Here is a 22,316-nt window from a genome sequence, read left to right on the forward strand (position 1 = left end):
CAAACTAATGGGTCTTTTACTCTTCTTATATCTGATATAAAATAAACAAAACTTAGACAAAATAAAGTAGAAGTAAATACGGTATTCAAAGAATTTTCTCTCTCCTAATTAGAATCTGACTCCAAACTAAGTTCTTTCCCTTATCTTACATCTAGCTTCTCTATCTATAACCGTAACTAACTTCCAGCTATGACAAATAATCAATCATCTGATCCTAATTTAAACAATCATATTTGGTATGTTGATGTGTTAAGCACAACTTGAGGAGTTAACCTAGAATTTGTAACAGGGTATGTTAGGGTAGGAATTCTGTCTTTGTCAATTGGTATGTTGACCTTTCATGCTTGCACAAGCAAAGCCAAATCAGAGGAAAATTTATGTAGCTCATTACTACCAATTATCCCAAGTTTAGTAATAATTGGTGTGGCATCAACAACCTCACTTCTACAAATATCTACAAGCCCAGTCTTCTATGGCTTTCCCCCTGAATTAAAAGACAATTTCCTTTTACAATTTGAATCTTTTACAAAAACAGCTACAAAAACCGCTACTAATTGAGGAACTGAGAAGAAATTACTGGATATTCTTCATAACGGTTATCAAAATGTTATTTTCATTAGTAAAATAAATTTTTGAATATACTTACCCGATAATCATGTAGCTGTCAACTCCGTTGCCCGACAGAATTCTACGGGAGGGATACGCCAGCTATCACTATACTAGAAGGGGGTGTACTCACAAGCGCCACCTGTGGCCAGGTACTACAGTACTTGTTGTTGACGCCACCTCACTTTTTCCTCGGTCCACTGGTTCTCTATGGGGAGGAAGGGTGGGTCAATTAAATCATGATTATCGGGTAAGTATATTCAAAAATTTATTTTACTAATGAAAATAACATTTTTCAATATTAAACTTACCCGATAATCATGTAGCTGATTCACACCCAGGGGGGTGGGTGAAAAACCAGTGTACAAGACTAAAGGATAGCTAAGTATCCCGTATTTCATATAATCAGTTATCCACAATAACAATGAAATAATAAGTACCTGGTAAGGAAGTCGACTTGAACCGTTACTCTGCCTTTAATAAGATCGTCTTCCTTACTGAGCGCAGCGTTCCTCTTGGAAGGCTGAATCAACTCAAAGGTGCTAAAGTATACAGGGCTGCAACCCATACTAAAGGACCTCATCACAACCTTTAACCTCGGCGCTTCTCAAGAAAGAATTGACCACCCGCCAAATCAACAAGGATGTGGAAGGCTTCTTAGCCGACCGTACAACCCATAAAAAGTATTCAAGAGAAAGGTTAAAGGGTTATGGGATTATGGGAATGTAGTGGCTGAGCCCTCGCCTACTACTGCATTCGTTGCTACGAATGGTCCCAGGGTGTAGCAGTACTCGTAAAGAGACTGGACATCTTTGAGATAGAATGATGCGAACACTGACTTGCTTCTCCAATAGGTTGCATCCATAACACTCTGCAGAGAATGGCTCTGTTTGAAGGCCACTGAAGTAGCCACAGCTCCCACTTCATGTGTCCTTACCTTCAGCAAAGCAAGGTCTTCTTCCTTCAGATGAGAATGTGTTTCTCTAATCAGAAGCCTGAATAGTAAGAAACTGAGTTCTTAGAACTTGGAAAAGAAGGTTTCTTGATAGCACACTATAAGGCTTCTGATTGTCCTTGTAAAGGTTAAGACCTTTTTAGATAGTACCTAAGAGCTCTAACTGGGCAAAGTACTCTCTTCAGTTCATTCCCCACCAAGTTGGACAGGCTTGGGATCTCGAACGACTTAGGCCAAGGACGTGAAGGAAGCTCGTTTAGCAAAAACCGAGCTGCAAGGAACATGTAGCCGTTTCAGATGTGAAAACAATGATCCTGCTGAAGGCGTGGATCTCACTTACTCTTTTAGCTGTTGTCAAGCACACGAGGAAAAGAGTTTTTAATGTGAGGTCCTAAAAAGAGGCTGATTGGAGAGGTTCAAATCTTGATGACATAAGGAACCTTAGGACCACGTCTAGATTCCAGCCTGGAGTGGACAACCGACGTTCCTTTGAGGTCTCAAAAGACCTAGGGAGGTCCTGTAGATCTTTGTTGGTGGAAAGATCCAAGCTTCTGTGGCGGAAAACCGCTGCCAACATACTTCTGTAACCCTTGATCGTAGGAGCTGAAAGGGATCTTACTTCCCTTAGATATAACAGGAAGTCAGCAATCTGGGTTACAGTGGTACTGGTTGAGGAAACTGCATTGGTCTTGTACCAGCTACGGAAGACTTCCCCTTGAGACTGATAGATTCTGAGAGTGGATGTTCTCCTTGCTTTGGCAATCGCTCTGGCTGCCTCCTTCGAAAAGCCCCTAGCTCTTGAGAGTCTTTCGAAAGTCTGAAGGCAGTCAGACGAAGAGCGTGGAGGATTGGGTGTACCTTCTTTACGTGAGGTAGACTTAGAAGGTTCACTCCTAGAGGAAGAGTCCTGGAAATGTCGACCAGCCATTGCAGTACCTCTAAGAACCATTCTCTCGCGGGCCAGAGCGGAGCCAACCAACGTCAGCCGTGTCCCTTTGTGAGAGGAGAACTTCTGAAGTACCCTGTTGACAATCTTGAACGGCGGGAATGCATACAGGTCGAGATGGAACCAATCCAGCAGCAAAGCATCCACGTGAACTGCTGCTGGGTCTGGAATCGGAGAACAATACAACAGGAGTCTCTAGGTTATCGAGGTAGCGAACAGATCTATGGTTGGCTGACCCCACAGGGCCCAAAGTCTGCTGCAAACATTCTTGAGAAGGGTCCACTCTGTGGGGATGACCTGACCCTTCCGGTTGAGGTGATCTGCCATGACATTCATACCGCCCTGAATGAACCTCGTTACCAGTTAGCTTTCGATCTTTAGACCAGATGAGTAGGTCCCTTGCGATCTAGAACAACTTCCACGAAAGAGTCCCTCCCTGCTTGAAGATGTAAGCCAGGGCTGTGGTGTTGTCAGAGTCCACCTCCACCACTTTGTTAAGCTGGAGGGACTTGAAGTTTATCAAGGCCAGAATAACCGCCAACAACTCCTTGCAATTGATGTGAAGTGTCCTTTGCTCCTGATTCCATGTTCCCGAGCATTCTTGTCCGTCCAAAGTCGCACCCCAGCCCGTGTCTGATGCGTCCGAGAGGAGACGGCGGTCGTGTTTCTGAACAGCCAAAGGTAGACTTCCTTGAGAAGAAAGCTGTTCTTACACCACGCGAGAGAAGACCTCCTCTCTTCGGAAACAGGAACTGAGACCGTCTCTAGCGTCATGTCCTTTATCCAGTGAGCAGCTAGATGATACTGAAGGGGGGGGAGGTGGAGTCTCCCTAACACGATGAACAGGGCCAGCGATGAAAGTGTCCCTGTTAGACTCATCCACTACCTGACTGAGCATCGGTTCCTTCTCAGCATGCTCTGGATGCATTCTAGGGCTTGGAAGATCCTTGGGGCCGACGGAGAAGCCCGAAAAGCTCGACTCTGAAGATTCATACCCAAGGAGACAATGGTCTGGGATGGGACGAGCTGAGACTCCTCAAAATTGACCAGGAGGCCCAGTTCCTTGGTCAGATCCATAGTCCATTTGAAAATCTCCAGACAGCGACGACTTGTGGGAGCTCTTAAAAGCCAGTCGTCTGACGGAGCCGGACACAGGATCATGGTACTGCTGCACAGTCTGTGAACTGTCAACCATGGGCAAGCGAGGAAGTACAGTGACAACCCGAATCTGTCTAGACTGTCTGGGTCGTACAGACAACTCCTTATCGGGTTGCTGAGGTTGCCGCACTGCGTTACAACAAGTCACTTCTGCTGGTTGTTGAACGTCTTCCCCGTGACACATTGACTCCGTAAACAAAAAAAAAATCCTCTAACAAGGACTAAGCTTGGACTGCATGTCTTGCAACACAGCTCAAGGTCTATGGGAGCAGGTGTGGTAACAGACGGGATTAGCGACTGAAGTGGAACCATTACCTTCCCTGGAAGCATGTTATGCTTAAATAAAAGTCCATAGGAGGCTACGCAGCTAAAGGCTCCCTCCAAATGACAGAGTCCTCAAGGGAATATCAGAAGGAGGGAGAAAAGAACTTTCTTATCTACAGGGACCATATCCTAGAAAAGCTAAGTTCTCTCAGTGAGGGTTTCACTGGTGCAAAAGCAGCAGACTAGAAGGCAACGTTATGAAACTGCTTGACAGTCTAGTGAGTTGGCAACAACCAAAGATGTGTGACTGAGAAGCATGCGGTAAGGTATGCAGAGCATGTTGTATGCAGAGTATGCTGTATGCAGAGCATGCTGTATGTAGAGCATGTTGTATGCAGAGCATGCTGAATGCAGAGCATGCTGTATGCAGAGCATGTTGTATGCAGAGCATGCTGAATGCAGAGCATGCTGTATGCAGAGCATGTTGTATGCAGAGCATGCTGTATGCAGAGCATGCTGTATGTAGAGCATGTTGTATGCAGAGCATGCTGAATGCAGAGCATGCTGAATGCAGAGCATGCTGTATGCAGAGCATGTTGTATGCAGAGCATGCTGTAAGCAGAGCATGCTGTATGTAGAGCATGCTGTAAGGTAAGCAGAGCGTGTGCATGGCGTTTAACATTTCTCAGAAATTCCATGACCAGTGCTAGAGTGCTTTATGCATGCTTGCATGGGGTTTTAATATCAACATAATATTTACCTTACATTCATAACTCATGATTCATATTTTTGCCATATTTTGCGATATTGTTAAAAATATATTGCAAGGAATACAAATATATTTTTATAAGTAATACAAATAACCTCCATTATCATAATGTTTGAAAATGGAGGTAAGGTATGCTGAACAGCAGAGTCAGAACGAGCTGGAACAACAATAGTTGTGGTTTCCTCTTCAAGACTCTGTTGAGGGAACACCTGAGGCTCAGTCTGCAAAGGCTGATCAAAAGAAGTAGCAGAAGGTAGGCGCATGGGTGGAGGAGGCTGACTCATGGCATGAGTGGCTGAACTCAAGGGTTGCGCTTGCTGAGTGGTTGGCGGATGCGTAGTAGCAAGTTCCAGAGGAACGAGTTGAGGTTCCTGCGGTGTGAGCTGAGAGCGAAAAGGTAGTGGCTGCGCAGAACGCAGTAAAAGTCTCGCAAGTTGAGGCTCCTGAGGCGCAAGGCTAAGGTGTTGAGGTGCTTGCCTTGAGGAGGGTTGAGCTCGCTGCAGCGAGAGCTGAGGAGACTGACTCATGGATGGGAGAGGTTGTTGTACCTCAAGCGAGTGTTGCCTCACTGGTGGAACAGCAAGTGGAAGCGGAGGCTTATACCTCTCTTCCTCCTGTTCCCATTGCTGAGGTTGCCTTAAGGAACGCGGAGGGAGCTGCACACCACTGGGATCAGTAAACTCATAACGTGGCTCAACATCGTACGCCTGGCAGGCGGTACTGCGGTCAGGCGGAGCGAGCGCAGGCGGAGCGAGCGCAGGCGGAGCGAGCGCAGGCGGAGCGAGCGCAGGCGGAGGCGCAACCTTCTCAGCCCGACACTCACGCATCAAGACCGAAAGTTGTGACTGCATGGACTGCAGTAGAGTCAACTTGGGGTCGGCAGACACTAAGGTCTGCTGAGGTAAAGCCTTAACAGCAGAGATCTGTTGCGGCAGAACCTTACTCCTCTTAGGCGGAGTGCATTCAACTGATGACTGCGGCGAGTCAGAGCTAACCCAATGACTGCATCCGGGTTGTTGAACTCTAACTTCGTACGTCTGGCATAGGTCTGGACTTTACGTTTAAGAGGTCTTGAGACCTGAGACCAGCGTTTTCTCCCCTAAATTTCTTCTGCAGACGAGCAAAATAAGGGCTCAATCGTCTGCGGGTGGGAGTGACGGTCTCGGTAAGACACGCCCGCAACCACCGAGGATACTTCTGTGCGCCGATCAAGGCCTGCTGAACCCTTTTGCCCTTCGACATTGCTTCTCCCCTGGGCTTGGGAGCTTGCAAGAGGTCCCGGACTGGGAGGACGACTGGCCCGCACAGAAGTACCCTCACGCACAACACTGACACACTTTGCGCTAATCACTTATCACTTTGATTTTCTGTTTGCACTTATTTCACTGAACTCGAAACTTTAAGTGGTTTGTAACTGAAACACGCAATTCTATCCTTTCTCAAAAGTTAGTAATTGCGAAAACAGAATTACAATGTAACAGAAAAATCTAATGAAAGATAAATAATTCAGTGGCTGGAAAGAGACTAAACACTAGATCACTCTAGAAACGTTTACCTTCTTCCCCTAAAGAGACTAGGGAGAAGAGCAAAAACGATAACAACGTTACTCGCTTGAATGAAACGTTTATCCTCCTCTTTCTCCCTCCGTCTCTATCTCTCTCTCTCTTTCTCTCTCTTGACTTAGAACCTGAGAGAAGAGCCCAATCATATATATCGTTAAAACATATTATTGTTAAAGGAAAAAACTGAAATATTTCCCAAAATGAAAAGTTCCTTTATTAGGATTAAAACCATTAAGTTAAGAAAGAATGAACAAAACGCTAGACACGGTTACTCTTACTGCAACGTGAAACCGTGAAAATTCTTTCTCTATCGTAACGATAGAGCGCAAGTTGAACGTTCTGAACGTCAACAACTGCAGAGACAAAACAAAACGTTAGTTCAACTTTGAAAACAGTACGAGACTATCAAAGAAATTCTTTCAAAGACATTAAAATAGCATAATATGTTAACAGGTAAAACCGAAATGACGGGCTCAAAGTTAATTAACTTCGGTACCAAGAAAAGACCGCCTACTATTAGGAAGGTCGAATATAAACAAATATAAAAATTAATTTTAATAAGTTTATAATAAAAGGAAGTTAATCGAAGAGGCCTATAAGAGGCGGAGAGATATAAAATAAATCTATAACTTTTGTTAAGCAAAATTAAGAAAGAGAGTCTAAACTCTCTTATACACCAACACTTCCGTCTAAGGGAAGGGTCGGCCATTTAAAGGTGAAAGAGAGTTCATACTCTCTTCGTCACCATAATTAATCAAATTAATTCCAAAAGCTAACTAAGCTAATATAGAAGTTTCCAGTATAGCGAATAGCTGCAAATTTTAGAGAAATACTTCACCAAACCGTGAACAATACTCCAAAATCATAAGCGTATCCAAGAACGTCTTGCCGGAAGCACGACAGAGGAAAAAGTGAGGTGGCGTCAACAACAAGTACTGTAGTACCTGGCCACAGGTGGCGCTTGTGAGTACACCCCCTTCTAGTATAGTGATAGCTGGCGTATCCCTCCCGTAGAATTCTGTCGGGCAACGGAGTTGACAGCTACATGATTATCGGGTAAGTTTAATATTGAAAAATAACACTTTAGCCCCTAACTCATGAAACTAAGAGAATGAGAATCAATATGTATTGTCCAGGAACTAATTCCTTAAACAATCCTGACAAAAGACAGAGAAGGCAGAAACACCATCCTCTTGAATATGATAAAATATAATGCCTTTATTTAGAGCTTCCTAAAAAACAAAATCACAATCAGAAGGACAGGTACAGTTGTTGACTATAACATGACCAACGAGAGAGCAAAAAGAAAAAAGGATATGAGGAATAGTTGCCCTATGATACCCAAAACTTCACTTGAAGGGGACGGTCATTATAATGAACAATGAAGGAAAACAGGAAATTTTTAGTTTAAAGGTAAATGTCGACATTTAACCAGCATTAAGAGAGAAGCAATATGAATGCCATGAGAAGTTTAAAGAAATAATGAGGAAAGACAACACCAAAAAACAGGAGTGTCTTGTCAATAGATGCAACTTTACAGAAGGAAGTTTTAAAACGTCAGATAAGGTAAGATGCAGGAGCATCCATGCCATATCCTTACGACGGTTCCTCTACAACTGGGAACCACTGGGTTTTAAAATTTATAGATGAAATTTGCCATATTTTTACTGGAGATTGTCAAATCTCATCCTTATCTAAGGAATAACACATAAATCTTGGGTAGATTCATTCAAATTAAGTGTAATCTTGATCTCTTGGGAGTGATTTTTAGAAAAGTTTATGTGACCTATCACAAAAAAAAAAGAAAAAAAAAATCACGAAAAGAATAAGATACAAAATAAAAATAAATACGCCATACCTCAATATTTAATCCTTTGTTTCTTAAATACTTAAATACACGTGGGTTTAAGGTGTTCCCCCTATCGCCAACACCAATAACCAATATATCTGTAAAGAAAATAAAAAGTAAACATGAGATACCAGTACTGTACCCAAAAAATTCATACCAAATCCAAATAGTGTGGAGATTTTATTAAAAAAATTTTCAAGATCTGACTCAAAAACAGCTGTACTGGAGCAGGGATGGTTTCCACTTTTATAAGACTAATAAAAACCCAAAATGAAACAAAGAACAACTAAATAAATAATGTGAGTACGGTATGAATACTGTATTTACAAGAGCTAAAATATTTACCAAGTAAATACAGCATTAGTTTTTTATGATGCATGTGAAGAGGAATTTGCTCCTGCCAAAAGAAAATACTGAATAGCACTCAATTTACCAAAAAATCTACCACATGAGCTACACAGTTTACCAAAAAAATAAAACAAACATTTATGAAGCTAACATATTTATAGTAAAGAATCTTATCTCATCATAAATAATAAAAAATTGTGGCCATTCTTATCCCTGATCTAGATACTAATCTTAGGCACCATCGTTTAATTAGTTCATTATGTATGCTGCATAAGATTTTTCATAACTCTGATCATCCTTTACATTCAGATCTTCCTGGACAGTTCCATCCTGTTCATAATACTAGGCATGCAGTTAATTCTAATAGTCGGGCCTTCTCCATCATGAGGCTCAATACTACACAGTATTTTAGAAGTTTTATTCCAGCTGTGACCAAGTTGTGGAATGATCTTCCTAATTGGGTAGTTGAATCAGTATAACTTCAAAAGGTCAAACTTGCCACAAATGTTTTTTTTTTAAGTTGAACAGGCTGACATAAGTCTTTTTATAGTTTATATATGATATCTGTTTTAATGCTATGTTTTTTACAATAATTTATTTTAATTTTTATTACTTCCTACCTCGTTTATCTATTTCTTTGTTTCCTTCCCTCACTGGGCTATTTTTCCCTGTTGGAGCCCTTGGGCTTATAGCATCTTGCTTTTCCAACTAGGGTTGTAGCTTGCCTAATAATAATAATAATAATAATAATAACAATAATAATAATAATAATAATAATAATATCAAAGGACAAATATTTGTATCCTGTTAGTAACAACTAAATTCCACCATAACTACTAATAGGGCACATCTAGCACAGCACGAAGAATGAAATATCAAAATGGCGGTGGCTATGAAGGGATGCTGTTCTTTCACTACAGTCCACTCTCTTTATCTCATGAAAAGGGCTGCATATGTCAAAATCACGGATATGAAACTAACTTTTCCCAAACGAATACATGGTAAGTCTATTTAATGTAGACCACAAGTCCTCAGCATTTTTCATATTTAAACTAAATGAACTGTAATTTACCTAAAATAAAAATGTTATTTTCATTAGTAAAATAAATTTTTGAATATACTTACCCGATGATCATATAGCTGTCAGCTCTGCTGCCCGACAGAAAAAACCTACGGGCGGAATACGCCAGCGATCGCTATACAGGTGGGGGTGTACATCAACAGCGCCATCTGTCGAGTAGGTACTCAAGTACTCTATGTCAACACAGAACCAATTTTCTCCTCGGTCCACTGGGTCTCTATTGGGGAGGAAGGGTGGGTCCTTTAATTTATGATCACCGGGTAAGTATATTCAAAAATTTATTTTACTAATGAAAATAACATTTTTCAATATTAAACTTACCCGATGATCATATAGCTGATTCACACCCAGGGGGGTGGGTAGAGACCAGCATATATGTTAACCTTAAGAGCTAAGTATTCCGTATTTCATTTTAGCAGTTATTCAAAATAACAAACATAAAATTAATAAGTACCTGGTAAGGAAGTCGACTTGAACAATTACTCTGCCTTTTTAAGTACGTCTTCCTTACTGAGCCTCGCGATCCTCACAGGATGCTGAGCGACTCCTAGGAGCTGAAGTATGAAGGGCTGCAACCCATACTAAAGGACCTCATCACAACCTCTAATCTAGGCGCTTCTCAAGAAAGAATTTGACCACCCGCCAAATCAACCAGGATGCGAAAGGCTTCTTAGCCTTCCGGACAACCCAAAAAACAACAATAAAAAGCATTTCAAGAGAAAGATTAAAAAAGGTTATGGGATTATGGGAATGTAGTGGCTGAGCCCTCACCCACTACTGCACTCGCTGCTACGAATGGTCCCAGGGTGTAGCAGTTCTCGTAAAGAGACTGGACATCTTTAAGGTAAAATGATGCAAACACTGACTTGCTTCTCCAATAGGTTGCATCCATTACACTCTGCAGAGATCTGTTTTGTTTGAAGGCCACTGAAGTTGCGACAGCTCTAACTTCATGTGTCCTTACCTTCAGCAAAGCATGGTCCTCCTCATTCAGATTGGAATGAGCTTCTCGAATTAAAAGTCTGATATAATAAGAAACTGCATTCTTCGACATTGGTAAAGAAGGTTTCTTAATGGCACACCATAAAGCTTCTGATTGTCCACGTAATGGCTTAGTCCGTTTCAAATAGTACTTAAGAGCTCTTACTGGGCACAGTACTCTTTCTTGTTCATTTCCAACCAAACTAGCAAGGCATGGAATTTCGAACGATTTCGGCCAAGGACGAGAAGGAAGTTCGTTTTTGGCTAAAAAACCAAGCTGTAAGGAACATGTAGCCGTTTCAGATGTAAATCCAATGTTCCTGCTGAAGGCGTGTATTTCACTGACTCTTTTAGCTGTTGCTAAGCAGACGAGAAAAAGAGTTTTCAACGTGAGATCTTTAAAAGAGGCTGATTGAAGTGGCTCGAACCTTGCTGACATAAGGAATCTTAGTACCACGTCTAAGTTCCAACCTGGTGTGGCCAACCGACGCTCCTTCGTGGTCTCAAAAGACTTAAGGAGGTCTTGTAGATCCTTGTTGTTGGACAGATCTAAGCCTCTGTGACGGAAGACTGCTGCTAACATGCTTCTGTAACCCTTGATCGTGGGTGCTGAAAGGGATCTTTCCTTCCTTAGGTATAACAGGAAGTCAGCTATCTGAGTTACAGAGGTACTGGTTGAGGATACTGATTTGGACTTGCACCAACTTCGGAAGACTTCCCACTTCGACTGGTAGACTTTGAGAGTGGATGCCCTCCTAGCTCTAGCAATCGCTTTGGCTACCTCCTTCGAAAAGCCTCTAGCTCTCGAGAGTCTTTCGATAGTCTGAAGGCAGTCAGACGAAGAGCGTGGAGGCTTGGGTGTACCTTCTTTACATGCGGCTGACGCAGAAGGTCCACTCTTAGAGGAAGTGTTCTGGGAACGTCTACTAGCCATTGCAGTACCTCGGTGAACCATTCTCTCGCGGGCCAGAGGGGAGCAACCAACGTCAACCTTGTCCCTTCGTGAGAGGCGAACTTCTGCAGTACTCTGTTGACAATCTTGAACGGGGGGAACGCATAAAGGTCTAGATGGGACCAATCCAGAAGAAAGGCATCTATGTGAACAGCTGCTGGGTCCGGAATCGGTGAGCAATAATTTGGGAGCCTCTTGGTCATCGAGGTTGCAAACAGATCTATGGTGGGTTGGCCCCACAATGCCCATAGTTTGTTGCATACATTCTTGTGAAGGGTCCACTCTGTTGGGATGATTTGACCCTTCCGGCTGAGGCGGTCTGCCATGACATTCATGTCGCCTTGAATGAACCTCGTTACAAGGGATATGTTTCGATCTCTTGACCAGGTGAGGAGGTCCCTTGCGATCTCGTACAACTTCATCGAATGAGTCCCTCCTTGCTTGGAGATGTACGCCAGTGCTGTGGTGTTGTCGGAGTTCACCTCCACCACCTTGCCTAGAAGGAGGGACTTGAAGCTTCTCAAGGCCAGATGAACTGCCAGTAGCTCCTTGCAGTTGATGTGTAACTCGCTTTGAACCGCATTCCACGTGCCCGAGCATTCCCGACCGTCCAACGTCGCACCCCAGCCCGTGTCCGATGCGTCCGAGAAGAGAAGGTGGTCGGGGGTCTGAACAGCCAGTGGCAGACCTTCCCTGAGGAGAATGTTGTTCTTCCACCAAGTCAGTGACGACTTCATCTTCTCGGAAACAGGAACTGAGACCGCTTCTAGCGTCTTGTCCTTTCTCCAGTGAGCAGTTAAGTGAAATTGAAGGGGGCGAAGGTGAAGTCTCCCTAACGCGATGAACTGGTCCAGTGATGAAAGCGTCCCTATCAGACTCATCCACTGTCTGACAGAACACCGGTCCTTCTTCAGCATGGACTGGATGCATTCTTGGGCTTGATTGATTCTGGGGGCCGACGGAAAAGCCCGAAAAGCTTGACTCTGAATCTCCATGCCTAGGTAAACTATAGTTTGGGATGGGACGAGTTGGAACTTTTCTATATTGACCAGGAGACCCAATTCCTTGGTCAGATCTAGAGTCCACTGTAGATTCTCCAGACAGCGACGACTTGACGCAGCTCTTAAAAGCCAGTCGTCCAAATAGAGGGAGGCTCTGATGTTTGCTAAGTGTAGGAATTTGGCAATATTCCTCATCAGTTTGGTAAAAACTAGAGGTGCCGTGCTTAGGCCAAAGCACAGGGCTTGGAACTGGTAGACGACCTTCCCGAAAACGAACCTTAGAAAAGGTTGGGAATCTGGGTGGATGGGGACGTGAAAGTACGCGTCCTTTAGGTCTAACGAGACCATCCAGTCTTCCTTCCTGACCGCTGCTAGAACCGACTTTGTCGTCTCCATGGTGAACGTCTGCTTTGTGACAAAGACATTCAGAGAACTGACGTCTAGCACCGGTCTCCACCCTCCTGTCTTCTTCGGCACTAAGAAGAGGCGGTTGTAGAAGCCCGGGGATTGATGGTCCCGGACTATGACTACCGCTCCCTTTTGTAGTAAGAGAGACACCTCTTGCTGTAAAGCTAGCCTCTTTTCCTCCTCTCTGTACCTGGGAGAGAGGTTGATGGGAGTCGTTGCTAGAGGGGGCTTGCATAAGAATGGAATCTTGTACCCCTCTCTGAGTAACTTCACAGACTGTACGTCTGCGCCCCTGTTCTCCCAGGCCTGCCAGTAGTTCTTGAGCCTGGCTCCCACTGCTGTCTGAAGAGGATGGCAGTCAGACTCTGCCTCTAGAGGACTTGGAACCCTTCTTTTTGCTCCCACGTTGACTTCCGGCACGAGCACCTCCTCTGCTGGAGGCTCTGCCACGAAAGGGCGGGATGAACCTTGAAGCTGGCGTGTCCATCCTAGGTCTAGGTACGGAGGGCAAAGGTGTGACTTTGCGTGCGGAAGACGCCACCAGGTCATGGGTGTCTTTCTGGATCAAGGAGGCAGCAATCTCCTTGATCAACTCTTCAGGGAAGAGACACTTAGAGAGTGGAGCGAACATCAGCTCCGACTTTTGACATGGGGTGACTCCAGCTGATAAGAAGGAGCAAAGGTGATCTCGCTTCTTGAGTACTCCAGACACGAAAGAAGCCGCAAGCTCACTAGACCCATCCCGAATGGCTTTGTCCATGCAGGACATGATGAGCATGGAAGTTTCCTTATCCGAAGGGGAGGTCTTCCTGCTCAATGCTCCCAAACACCAGTCCATGAAGTTAAAGACCTCGAAAGCGCGGAAAACTCCCTTCATAAGATGGTCCATGTCCGAAGGGGTCCAGCAAATCTTGGAGCGTCTCATAGCCAGCCTGCGGGGAGAGTCTACTAGACTTGAGAAGTCGCCCTGGGCAGAGGCAGGAACTCCCAAGCCGAGAACTTCTCCCGTGGCATACCAGACGCTAGATCTGGAAGCAAGCTTGACCGGGGGAAACATGAAGGAAGTCTTTCCCAACTGCTTCTTAGACTGCAACCACTCTCCCAGTACCCTTAAAGCTCTCTTGGACGAGCGAGCGAGTACGAGCTTCGTAAAGGCAGGAGCTGCTGACTGCATGCCTAAAGCGAACTCAGAGGGAGGTGAGCGTGGTGCTGCAGACACAAACTGGTCTGGATATAAATCCTTAAAGAGCGCAAGCACTTTCCTAAAGTCTAAGGAGGGAGGCGTGGTCTTGGGTTCTTCGATGTCGGAGTGTTGGTCGTCAAGATGTGCAGCTTCGTCATCATCAGAGATACCATCGTCTGAATGTTGAGGAGGAAGAGACAACGGAGTGGGCTGGACGGCTGAGTCCGGCAGCACGGGTGCATGCGTGGCTGCACTGGACCCAACATCATGCCACTGTTGGTCAGTCTGAGAACTGGCAACAACCAAAGCTGAGTGGGTGCGCAAAGAGTCTACACCCGACTGTGGAAGGATAGCGGAGACCACCGTGGGTTGCGGAGGCTGACGCACCGCGTCAAAACACGGCAGCCTAACTCCACCCTCCTGTTGTTGTGGTAGCTCACGCACGGCAACGGAGTGCTCCGTGCGTCTGTGGGAGTCAGCATGCGTCTGGCAGGGTCGACTGCGCATGGGTGGAGGAGCTCTCACAGCCGGAGTGTGGGAGCAGGCAGCCTCAGCGTCTGCTGTGCGCACAACCGTGGCAGGTTGTAGGTTAACGGGTGCAGCGTGAACCTTCTCCGCAGCCGGAGTGTGGGAGCAGGCAGCCTCAGCGTGAGCTGGGCGCACAACCGTGGCAGGTTGTAGGCTAACGGGAGCAGTGTCAACCTTCTCCGCACGAAACTCCTGCATAACCGCAGCTAACTGAGTCTGCATAGACTGCAGTAAAGACCACTTAGGGTCTACAAAAGCGGCAACAGACGGAGCTACTGTCCGTTGAGACTGAGGGTCTAAAACAGCGGGTGCGGCAACAGACGGAGTTACTGCCTGTTGCGGTACCTCTTTGCCTCTCTTGGGAGGTGTGCAGTCGTCGGAGGACTGCAGCAAGTCCGAACTGACCCAGTGGCTACACCTGGGCCGTTGGACTAGCTCGGAAGGGACCTTACGCTTAAGAGGCCGTGAGACCTTGGTCCATCGTTTCTGTCTAGAAACCTCTTCCGCAGACGAGGACAAAATGGGCTCACTCGTCTTCTTGTGGGTGGGACGATCTCGGTAAGATACGTCCGAAACCACGGAGGGTACGTCTGTACGCTGATTAAAGCCTGTCGAACCCTTTGGTCGTACGACATTGCTTCTCCCCTGGGCTTGGGAGCTTGCAAGAGGTCCCGGACTGGGAGGACGACAGGCACGAACAGACGCACCCTCATGCGTAACACTGACACTTTTCACTGCACTGACACTCACTTCACTTCCCACTGCACTTTTATCTTTCAACTCTCTGACATCAGCCATGAGTTGATTGCGGTCATTAGCCAATGACTCGACTCTCTCACTTAGAGCCTGAATGGCACGCATCATATCCGCCATTGAAGTTTGATGAGAGCTAGCAGGGGGGTCGGGTGCAACCACTACAGGGGAAGGAATAGGTTGAGGGGCATGGGGAGAGGAAAAATCAATAGAGCGAGACGAACTCCTCCTGAGCCTATCCTTCTCTAGCCTACGTGCATATTTCAGGTATTCTTGAAACCCGAATTCCGAAAGCCCATCGCAATCCTCACATCGATCTTCCAATTGACAGGCTTTACCCCTACAATTGGAACAAACGGTGTGCGGATCGATAGAGGCCTTGGGAAGACACCTTGAACAGTCCCTAGCGCTACATTTCCTGTACTTGGGGACTTGAGAAGGGTCAGACAACTTGAATTAGTCAAAGGGGGGAATTCAAAATCTATCCAAGTCGTCAACAAATAATCCAAATCCAAAAAAGAATGCAAGGAAGTATTGAAGATAACTTCTGCACAGCGATAGCTAATAACTAGAGATGAATACTTCACCAAATAACGTGAAATTCAATTCAGAAAACAAGAGCGTATTCAGTAGGTCTTGCCGGTGGCACGACAGAGAGAAAATTGGTTCTGTGTTGACATAGAGTACTTGAGTACCTACTCGACAGATGGCGCTGTTGATGTACACCCCCACCTGTATAGCGATCGCTGGCGTATTCCGCCCGTAGGTTTTTTCTGTCGGGCAGCAGAGCTGACAGCTATATGATCATCGGGTAAGTTTAATATTGAAAAAACTGTATTAACTATCCCCTATCATATTTAATAGCCCTGAATTCAAGAATAAAATTAACATCATTGTACAGTATCATGAATTGTGGTGAGCAATGAAATGAAACAAAAACAAGGCTTTGATTTCATCAGCTGATCACTCTCTCTCTCTCTCTCTCTCTCTAAAGTGCCATACAATACAGTGAACCCTCTCTACTTCGCGGTTCGACCATCGCGGATTCACCACTTCGCGGATTTTTTCCATAACCCATATATATACAGTAATATATATATATATATATGTATGCATGTATTTATGTATATATGTATGTATGTATATATGTAGGTATGTATATGTGTATACATATAAATATATATATATATACACACACGCACACACACACACACACATATATATATATATATATATATATATATATATATATATATATATATATATATATATATATATATATATCTAAAGTAAGATGATGTGATGTAGTTCTAAGGGAAAAGTATGGGAAATATGTCTTGGTAATAAGCAAAGCTCTACCTCCAGTTTGTTTCTTCATTATGATCAGAGATAAATGTAAACAAAATATTGGTTGCCATTTTTTATCATGCTTTTTAGCGTGTTTAGGAAACGCATGATATAAAATAGCCTTTAATATTTGTGACTTTTTTAGTTTAGGGTACTGTAGTACATGCATTAAGTGTTCTGCACATTAAAGGGTAGTTTGTTAACAGTACTACGAACAAGGGAAGGTTTTAAAAGTCTGAATATACATGTTGAATAAATAGGTAAATATGGTGTCACTATTTCGCGGATTTTCACCTATCGCGGCCGCGTCTGGAACCTATCTACCGCGATAAACGAGGGTTCACTGTACATACATATAGCAGAAGAAACAAAATCTTTCGTTTCCTTACAGTGCCATTTAAATTATTAGTAGTAGTAGTAAATCTACAACCCTAGTTGGAAAAGCAGGATGCTATAAGCCCAAAGGATCCCACAGGGAAAAATATCCCAGTGAGGAAAGGAAATAATGAAATAAATAAACTATAAAAACTATAAAAAGTAATAAATAACAATATAAAATATCTCAAGATCAGTAACAATACAACATAAAGACGATATAAAATATAATAAAATATAAAAGGTAACAAAAACAGATTTAGTGGAGGATTCGTAAACTCAAATAAGAGTTGCAAAGGTCCACTAAGGTTACCCGAGGAAAGGTTGGATTTGCATCTGTTTAGAGGGTGACCCTCGGCTCATGTTAAGCTGAGTTCAATGCTTGGCAACTCCCAAATTCTAACACTTATGGGATTGAAAGGGGAAGAGCGAGAGAGGGTGTGGCTTTATTGCTGAGTGAATGGATGACAGGTAAAGTAGTGGAATGGAAGGAGATATCATCTAGGTTAATGTGGGTAAGGGTTAGGTTGGGTAGGGAATGTTGGGCGTTTGTCAGTGCGTATGGGCCAGGTAGTGGGAAAAGTGAAGAAGAGCAGAATGAGTTCTGGAATGAATTAACTAGGTGTGTAGAAGGACTGGGTAGAAGGAATTATGTAGTTGTCATGGGTGACTTAAATGCTAGAGTGGGCGCTGGAGAGGTAGAAGGTGTCATTGGGAAGTATGGCGTACCAGGTGAAAATGAGAGTGGTGAGAGACTGGTAGATATGTGTGTTGAGCAAGAGATGGTGATAAGTAATAGCTTTTTCAAAAAGAAAGATAAAAATAAGTATACATGGGTAAGAGTGGCAAATGGAAGAGTAGTAGAAAGGGCATTAATGGATTATGTGTTGATGACTAAAAGAATGTTTGGAAGATTGAAAGACGTGCACGTGTTTAGGGGTATGGCTAACGGTATGTCTGATCATTTTTTGGTGGAAGGAAAATTAGTTGTAGCAAAAGAGTGGGGGAATAGAGTAGGTGGATGTAAAAGGGAGCTAGTGAGGGTTGAAGAGCTAATAAAACCGGGGGTAAAAAGTAAATATCAGGAAAGGTTGAAAATGACATATGACGAAGTGAAAGTAAGAGAAACTGGCAATTTAGAGGAGGAGTGGAAGTTAGTAAAAGAAAATTTTGTTGGGATTGCAAATGATGTGTGTGGCAAGAAGGTTGTTGGAGGCAGCATGAGGAAGGGCAGTGAATGGTGGAATGAAGGAGTGAAGGTAAAAGTGGAAGAGAAAAAGAGTGTTTTTGAAGAATGGCTGCAGAGTAATAGTATAGAGAAGTATGAAAAATATAAAGAAAAAAATGTGGAAGTAAAGCGCAAGGTACTTGAGGCAAAGAAGGCAGCTGACCTGAGGTGGGGTCCGGGATTGGGTCATTCATATGAAGAGAATAAGAAGTTTTGGAAAGAAGTGAAGAGAGTAAGGAAGACTGGCTCAAGAATTGAAGAGACAGTGAAAGATGGAAATGGAAGGTTGTTAAAAGGAGAGGAGGCAAGGAAAAGATGGGCGGAGTATTTTGAAAGTTTACTGAATGTTGAGGATAATAGGGAGGCAGATATAATTGCTGTTGCAGGTGTTGAGGTGCCAGTGATGGGAGATGAGAATGAGAGAGAGATTACAATGGATGAAGTGAGGAGAGCACTAGATGAAACGAGAGTAGGAAAAGCGTCTGGTATGGATGGTGTGAGAGCTGAGATGTTGAAGGAAGGGGGTGTGACTGTACTTGAATGGTTGGTGAGATTGTTTAATATGTGTTTTGTGTTGTCAATGGTACCAGTAGATTGTGTTTGTGCATGTATTGTACCACTATATAAGGGTAAGGGAGATGTGCATGAGTGTTGTAATTCAAGAGGTATTAGTTTGTTAAGCGTAGTTGGAAAAGTGTATGGTAGAGTAATGATTAATCGGATCAAGGATAAAACAGAGAATGCAATCATGTTATTTTCATTGGTAAAATAAATTTTTGAATATACTTACCCGGTGATCATATAGCTGTCAGCTCTGCTGCCCGACAGAAAAACCTAAGGACAAAATACGCCAGCGATCGCTATACAGGTGGGGGTGTACATCAACAGCGCCATCTGTCGAGCAGGTACTCAAGTACTCCATGTCAACACAGAACCAATTTTCTCCTCGGCCCACTGGGTCTCTATTGGGGAGGAAGGGAGGGTCCTTTAATATATGATCACCGGGTAAGTATATTCAAAAATTTATTTTACCAATGAAAATAACATTTTTCAATATTAAACTTAGCCGGTGATCATATAGCTGATTCACACCCAGGGGGGTGGGTAGAGACCAGCATTATATGTTTACATTAAGAGCTAAGTATTTTGTATTTCATTTTAGCAGTTATTCAAAATAACAAACATAAAATAAATAAGTACCTGGTAAGGAAGTCGACTTGAACAATTACTCTGCCTTTTTAAGTACGTCTTCCTTACGGAGCCTCGCGATCCTCTTAGGATGCTGAGCGACCCCTAGGATCTGAAGTATCAAGGGTTGCAACCCATACAACAGGACCTCATCAAAACCTCTAATCTAGGCGCTTCTCAAGAAATGACTTTGACCACCCGCCAAATCAAGTAGGATGCGAAAGGCTTCTTAGCCTTCCGGACAACCCAAAAACAATAATAAAACATTTCAAGAGAAAGATTAAAAAGGTTATGGAATTAGGGAATTGTAGTGGTTGAGCCCTCACCCACTACTGCACTCGTTGCTACAAATGGTCCCAGAGTGTAGCAGTTCTCGTAAAGAGACTGGACATTCTTAAGATAAAAAGACGCGAACACTGACTTGCTTTTCCAATAGGTTGCGTCGATTATACTTTGCAGAGATCTATTTTGTTTAAAGGCCACGGAAGTTGCGACAGCTCTAACTTCGTGTGTCCTTACCTTCAGCAAAGCTTGGTCTTCCTCATTCAGATGGGAATGAGCTTCTCGTATTAACAGTCTGATAAAATAGGATAAAGCATTCTTTGACATAGGCAAAGATGGATTCTTAACTGAACACCATAAAGCTTCAGACGGGCCTCGTAAAGGTTTTTAAATAGAACTCAAGAGCTCTTACAGGACATAAGACTCTTTCTAGTTCATTTCCCACCATACGATAAGTTTGGAATATCGAACGATATTGGTCAAGGCCGAGAAGGCAGCTCGTGTTTGGCTAGAAAACCAAGTTGTAGAACATGTAGCCGTTTCGGATGAGAATCCGATGTTCTTGCTGAAGGCATGAATCTCACTGACTCTTTTAGCTGTGGCAAGCATATCAGGAAAAGAGTCTTTAAGGTGATATCTTTCAGGGAGGCTGATTGTAGCGGTTCGAACCTGTCTGACATAAGGAATCTTAGTACCACGTCTAAATTCCAACCAGGTGTAACCAAACGACGCTCCTTCGTGGTCTCAAAAGACTTAAGGAGGTCCTGTATATCTTTATTGTAGGAAAGATCTAAGCCTCTGTGACGGAAGACTGATGTCAACATGCTTCTGTAACCCTTGATAGTGGGAGCTGAAAGGGATCGTTCTTTCCTCAGATATAAGAGAAAGTCAGCTATTCGAGTTACAGAGGTACTGGTCGAGGATACGGATACTGACTTGCACCAGTTTCGGAAGATTTCCCACTTCGATTGGTAGACTCTAAGGGTGGATGTTCTCCTTGCTCAAGCAATCGCTCTGGCTGCCTCCTTCGAAAAGCCTCTAGCTCTCGAGAGTCTTTCGATAGTCTGAAGGCAGTCAGACGAAGAGCGTGGAGGCCTTGGTGTACCTTCTTTACGCGTGGCTGACGTAGAAGGTCCACCCTTAGGGGAAGCGTTCTGGGAACGTCTACTAGCCATCGAAGTACCTCGGTGAGCCATTCTCTCCCGGGCCAGAGGGAAGCAACTAGCGTCAACCTTGTCCCTTCGTGAGAGGCGAACTTCTGCAGTACCTTGTTGACAATCTTGAACGGAGGGAATGCATATAGATCTAGATGTGACCAATCTAGTAGAAAGGCATCTATATGAACTGCTGCTGGGTCCGGGATTGGTGAGCAAAATATTGGGAGCCTCTTGGTCATCGAGGTTGTGAAGAGATCTATGGTTGGCTGGCCCCAGGTGGCCCAAAGTCTCTTGCAAACATCCTTGTGGAGGGTCCATTCTGTTGGAATTATTTGTCCCTTCCGACTGAGACAATCTGCCATGACATTCAAGTTGCCTTGGATGAACCTCGTTACTAGTGAAATGTCTAGACCTTTTGACCAGGTGAGGAGGTCCCTTGCGATCTCGTACAATGTCAGAGAGTAGGTCCCTCCTTGCTTGGAGATGTACGCCAAAGCCGTGGTGTTGTCCGAGTTCACCTCCACCACTTTGCCTTGAAGGAGAGACCTGAAGCTTTTCAAGGTCAGACGTACTGCCAGTAGCTCCTTGCAGTTGAAATGCATTGTCCTTTGACTCGAGTTCCATAATCCCGAGCATTCCCTACCGTCTAATGTCGCACCCCAGCCTACGTCCGATGCGTCCGAGAAGAGAACGTGGTTGGGAGTCTGAACAGTCAGGGGAAGACCCTCTCTAAGGTTGATATAGTCCTTTCACCAAGTCAGACAAGACTTATCTTTCCGGAAACCGGGATCGAGACCGCTTCTAGCGTCTTGTCCTTTTTCCAGTGAAAAGCTAGATGGTATAGAAGAGGACGGAGGTGTAGTCTTCCTAGTGACACAAATTGATCCACGGATGACAGTGTCCCTACCAGACTCATCCACAGCCTGACTGGGCAGCGTTCCTTCTTCAGCATCTTCTGGATGGATAGCAGGGCTGGGGGTTGATCGTCTTGTTCAGCAACGTCCTCATCAGAGGGTTCCTCATCCGAAACTGATGAGGAAACGGCAACGGAGTGGGCAACGTCTGACTCGCTGAATCCGGTCGCACTGGTGGATGCGTGACGGAGCCGGACGCAATATCATGGCACTGCTGCACAGTCTGTGAACTGTCAACAACCATGGGTGCGCGAGGAAGTATAGCGTCAACCCGAACTGTCTAGACTGTCTGGGTTGTGCAGTCAACACCCTACCGGGTTGCTGAGGTTGACGCACTGCGTCACAACAAGTCACCTCTGCTGGTTGTTGAACGTCTTCCTAGTGACACACTGAACGTCAACAACCACCTCCGAGCGTCGCTTAACGTCAACGTGCGACTGGCAACCCACACTGGGTCGCATCGGTGGAGGAACCACCTCAA

At 44.3% G+C, this 22,316-nt stretch overlaps 1 protein-coding gene across 3 annotated transcripts in view; it reads right to left on the reverse strand.

The window, feature by feature from the left end:
• The window catches only part of LOC137657622 (NADH dehydrogenase [ubiquinone] 1 alpha subcomplex assembly factor 3), a 346,628-nt gene that overhangs the window by 11,558 nt on the left and 312,754 nt on the right, over nucleotides 1-22,316 (reverse strand). For all 3 annotated transcript variants that reach the window (XM_068391993.1, XM_068391995.1, XM_068391994.1), the window contains exon 5: nucleotides 8,119-8,207. In XM_068391993.1, the coding sequence (XP_068248094.1) occupies nucleotides 8,119-8,207 (89 nt within the window). The remainder of the gene's footprint in view (nucleotides 1-8,118; nucleotides 8,208-22,316) is intronic.

The sequence above is a fragment of the Palaemon carinicauda genome, chromosome 18 (assembly GCF_036898095.1).
Source record: "Palaemon carinicauda isolate YSFRI2023 chromosome 18, ASM3689809v2, whole genome shotgun sequence".
NCBI classification, from domain to species: domain Eukaryota; kingdom Metazoa; phylum Arthropoda; class Malacostraca; order Decapoda; family Palaemonidae; genus Palaemon; species Palaemon carinicauda.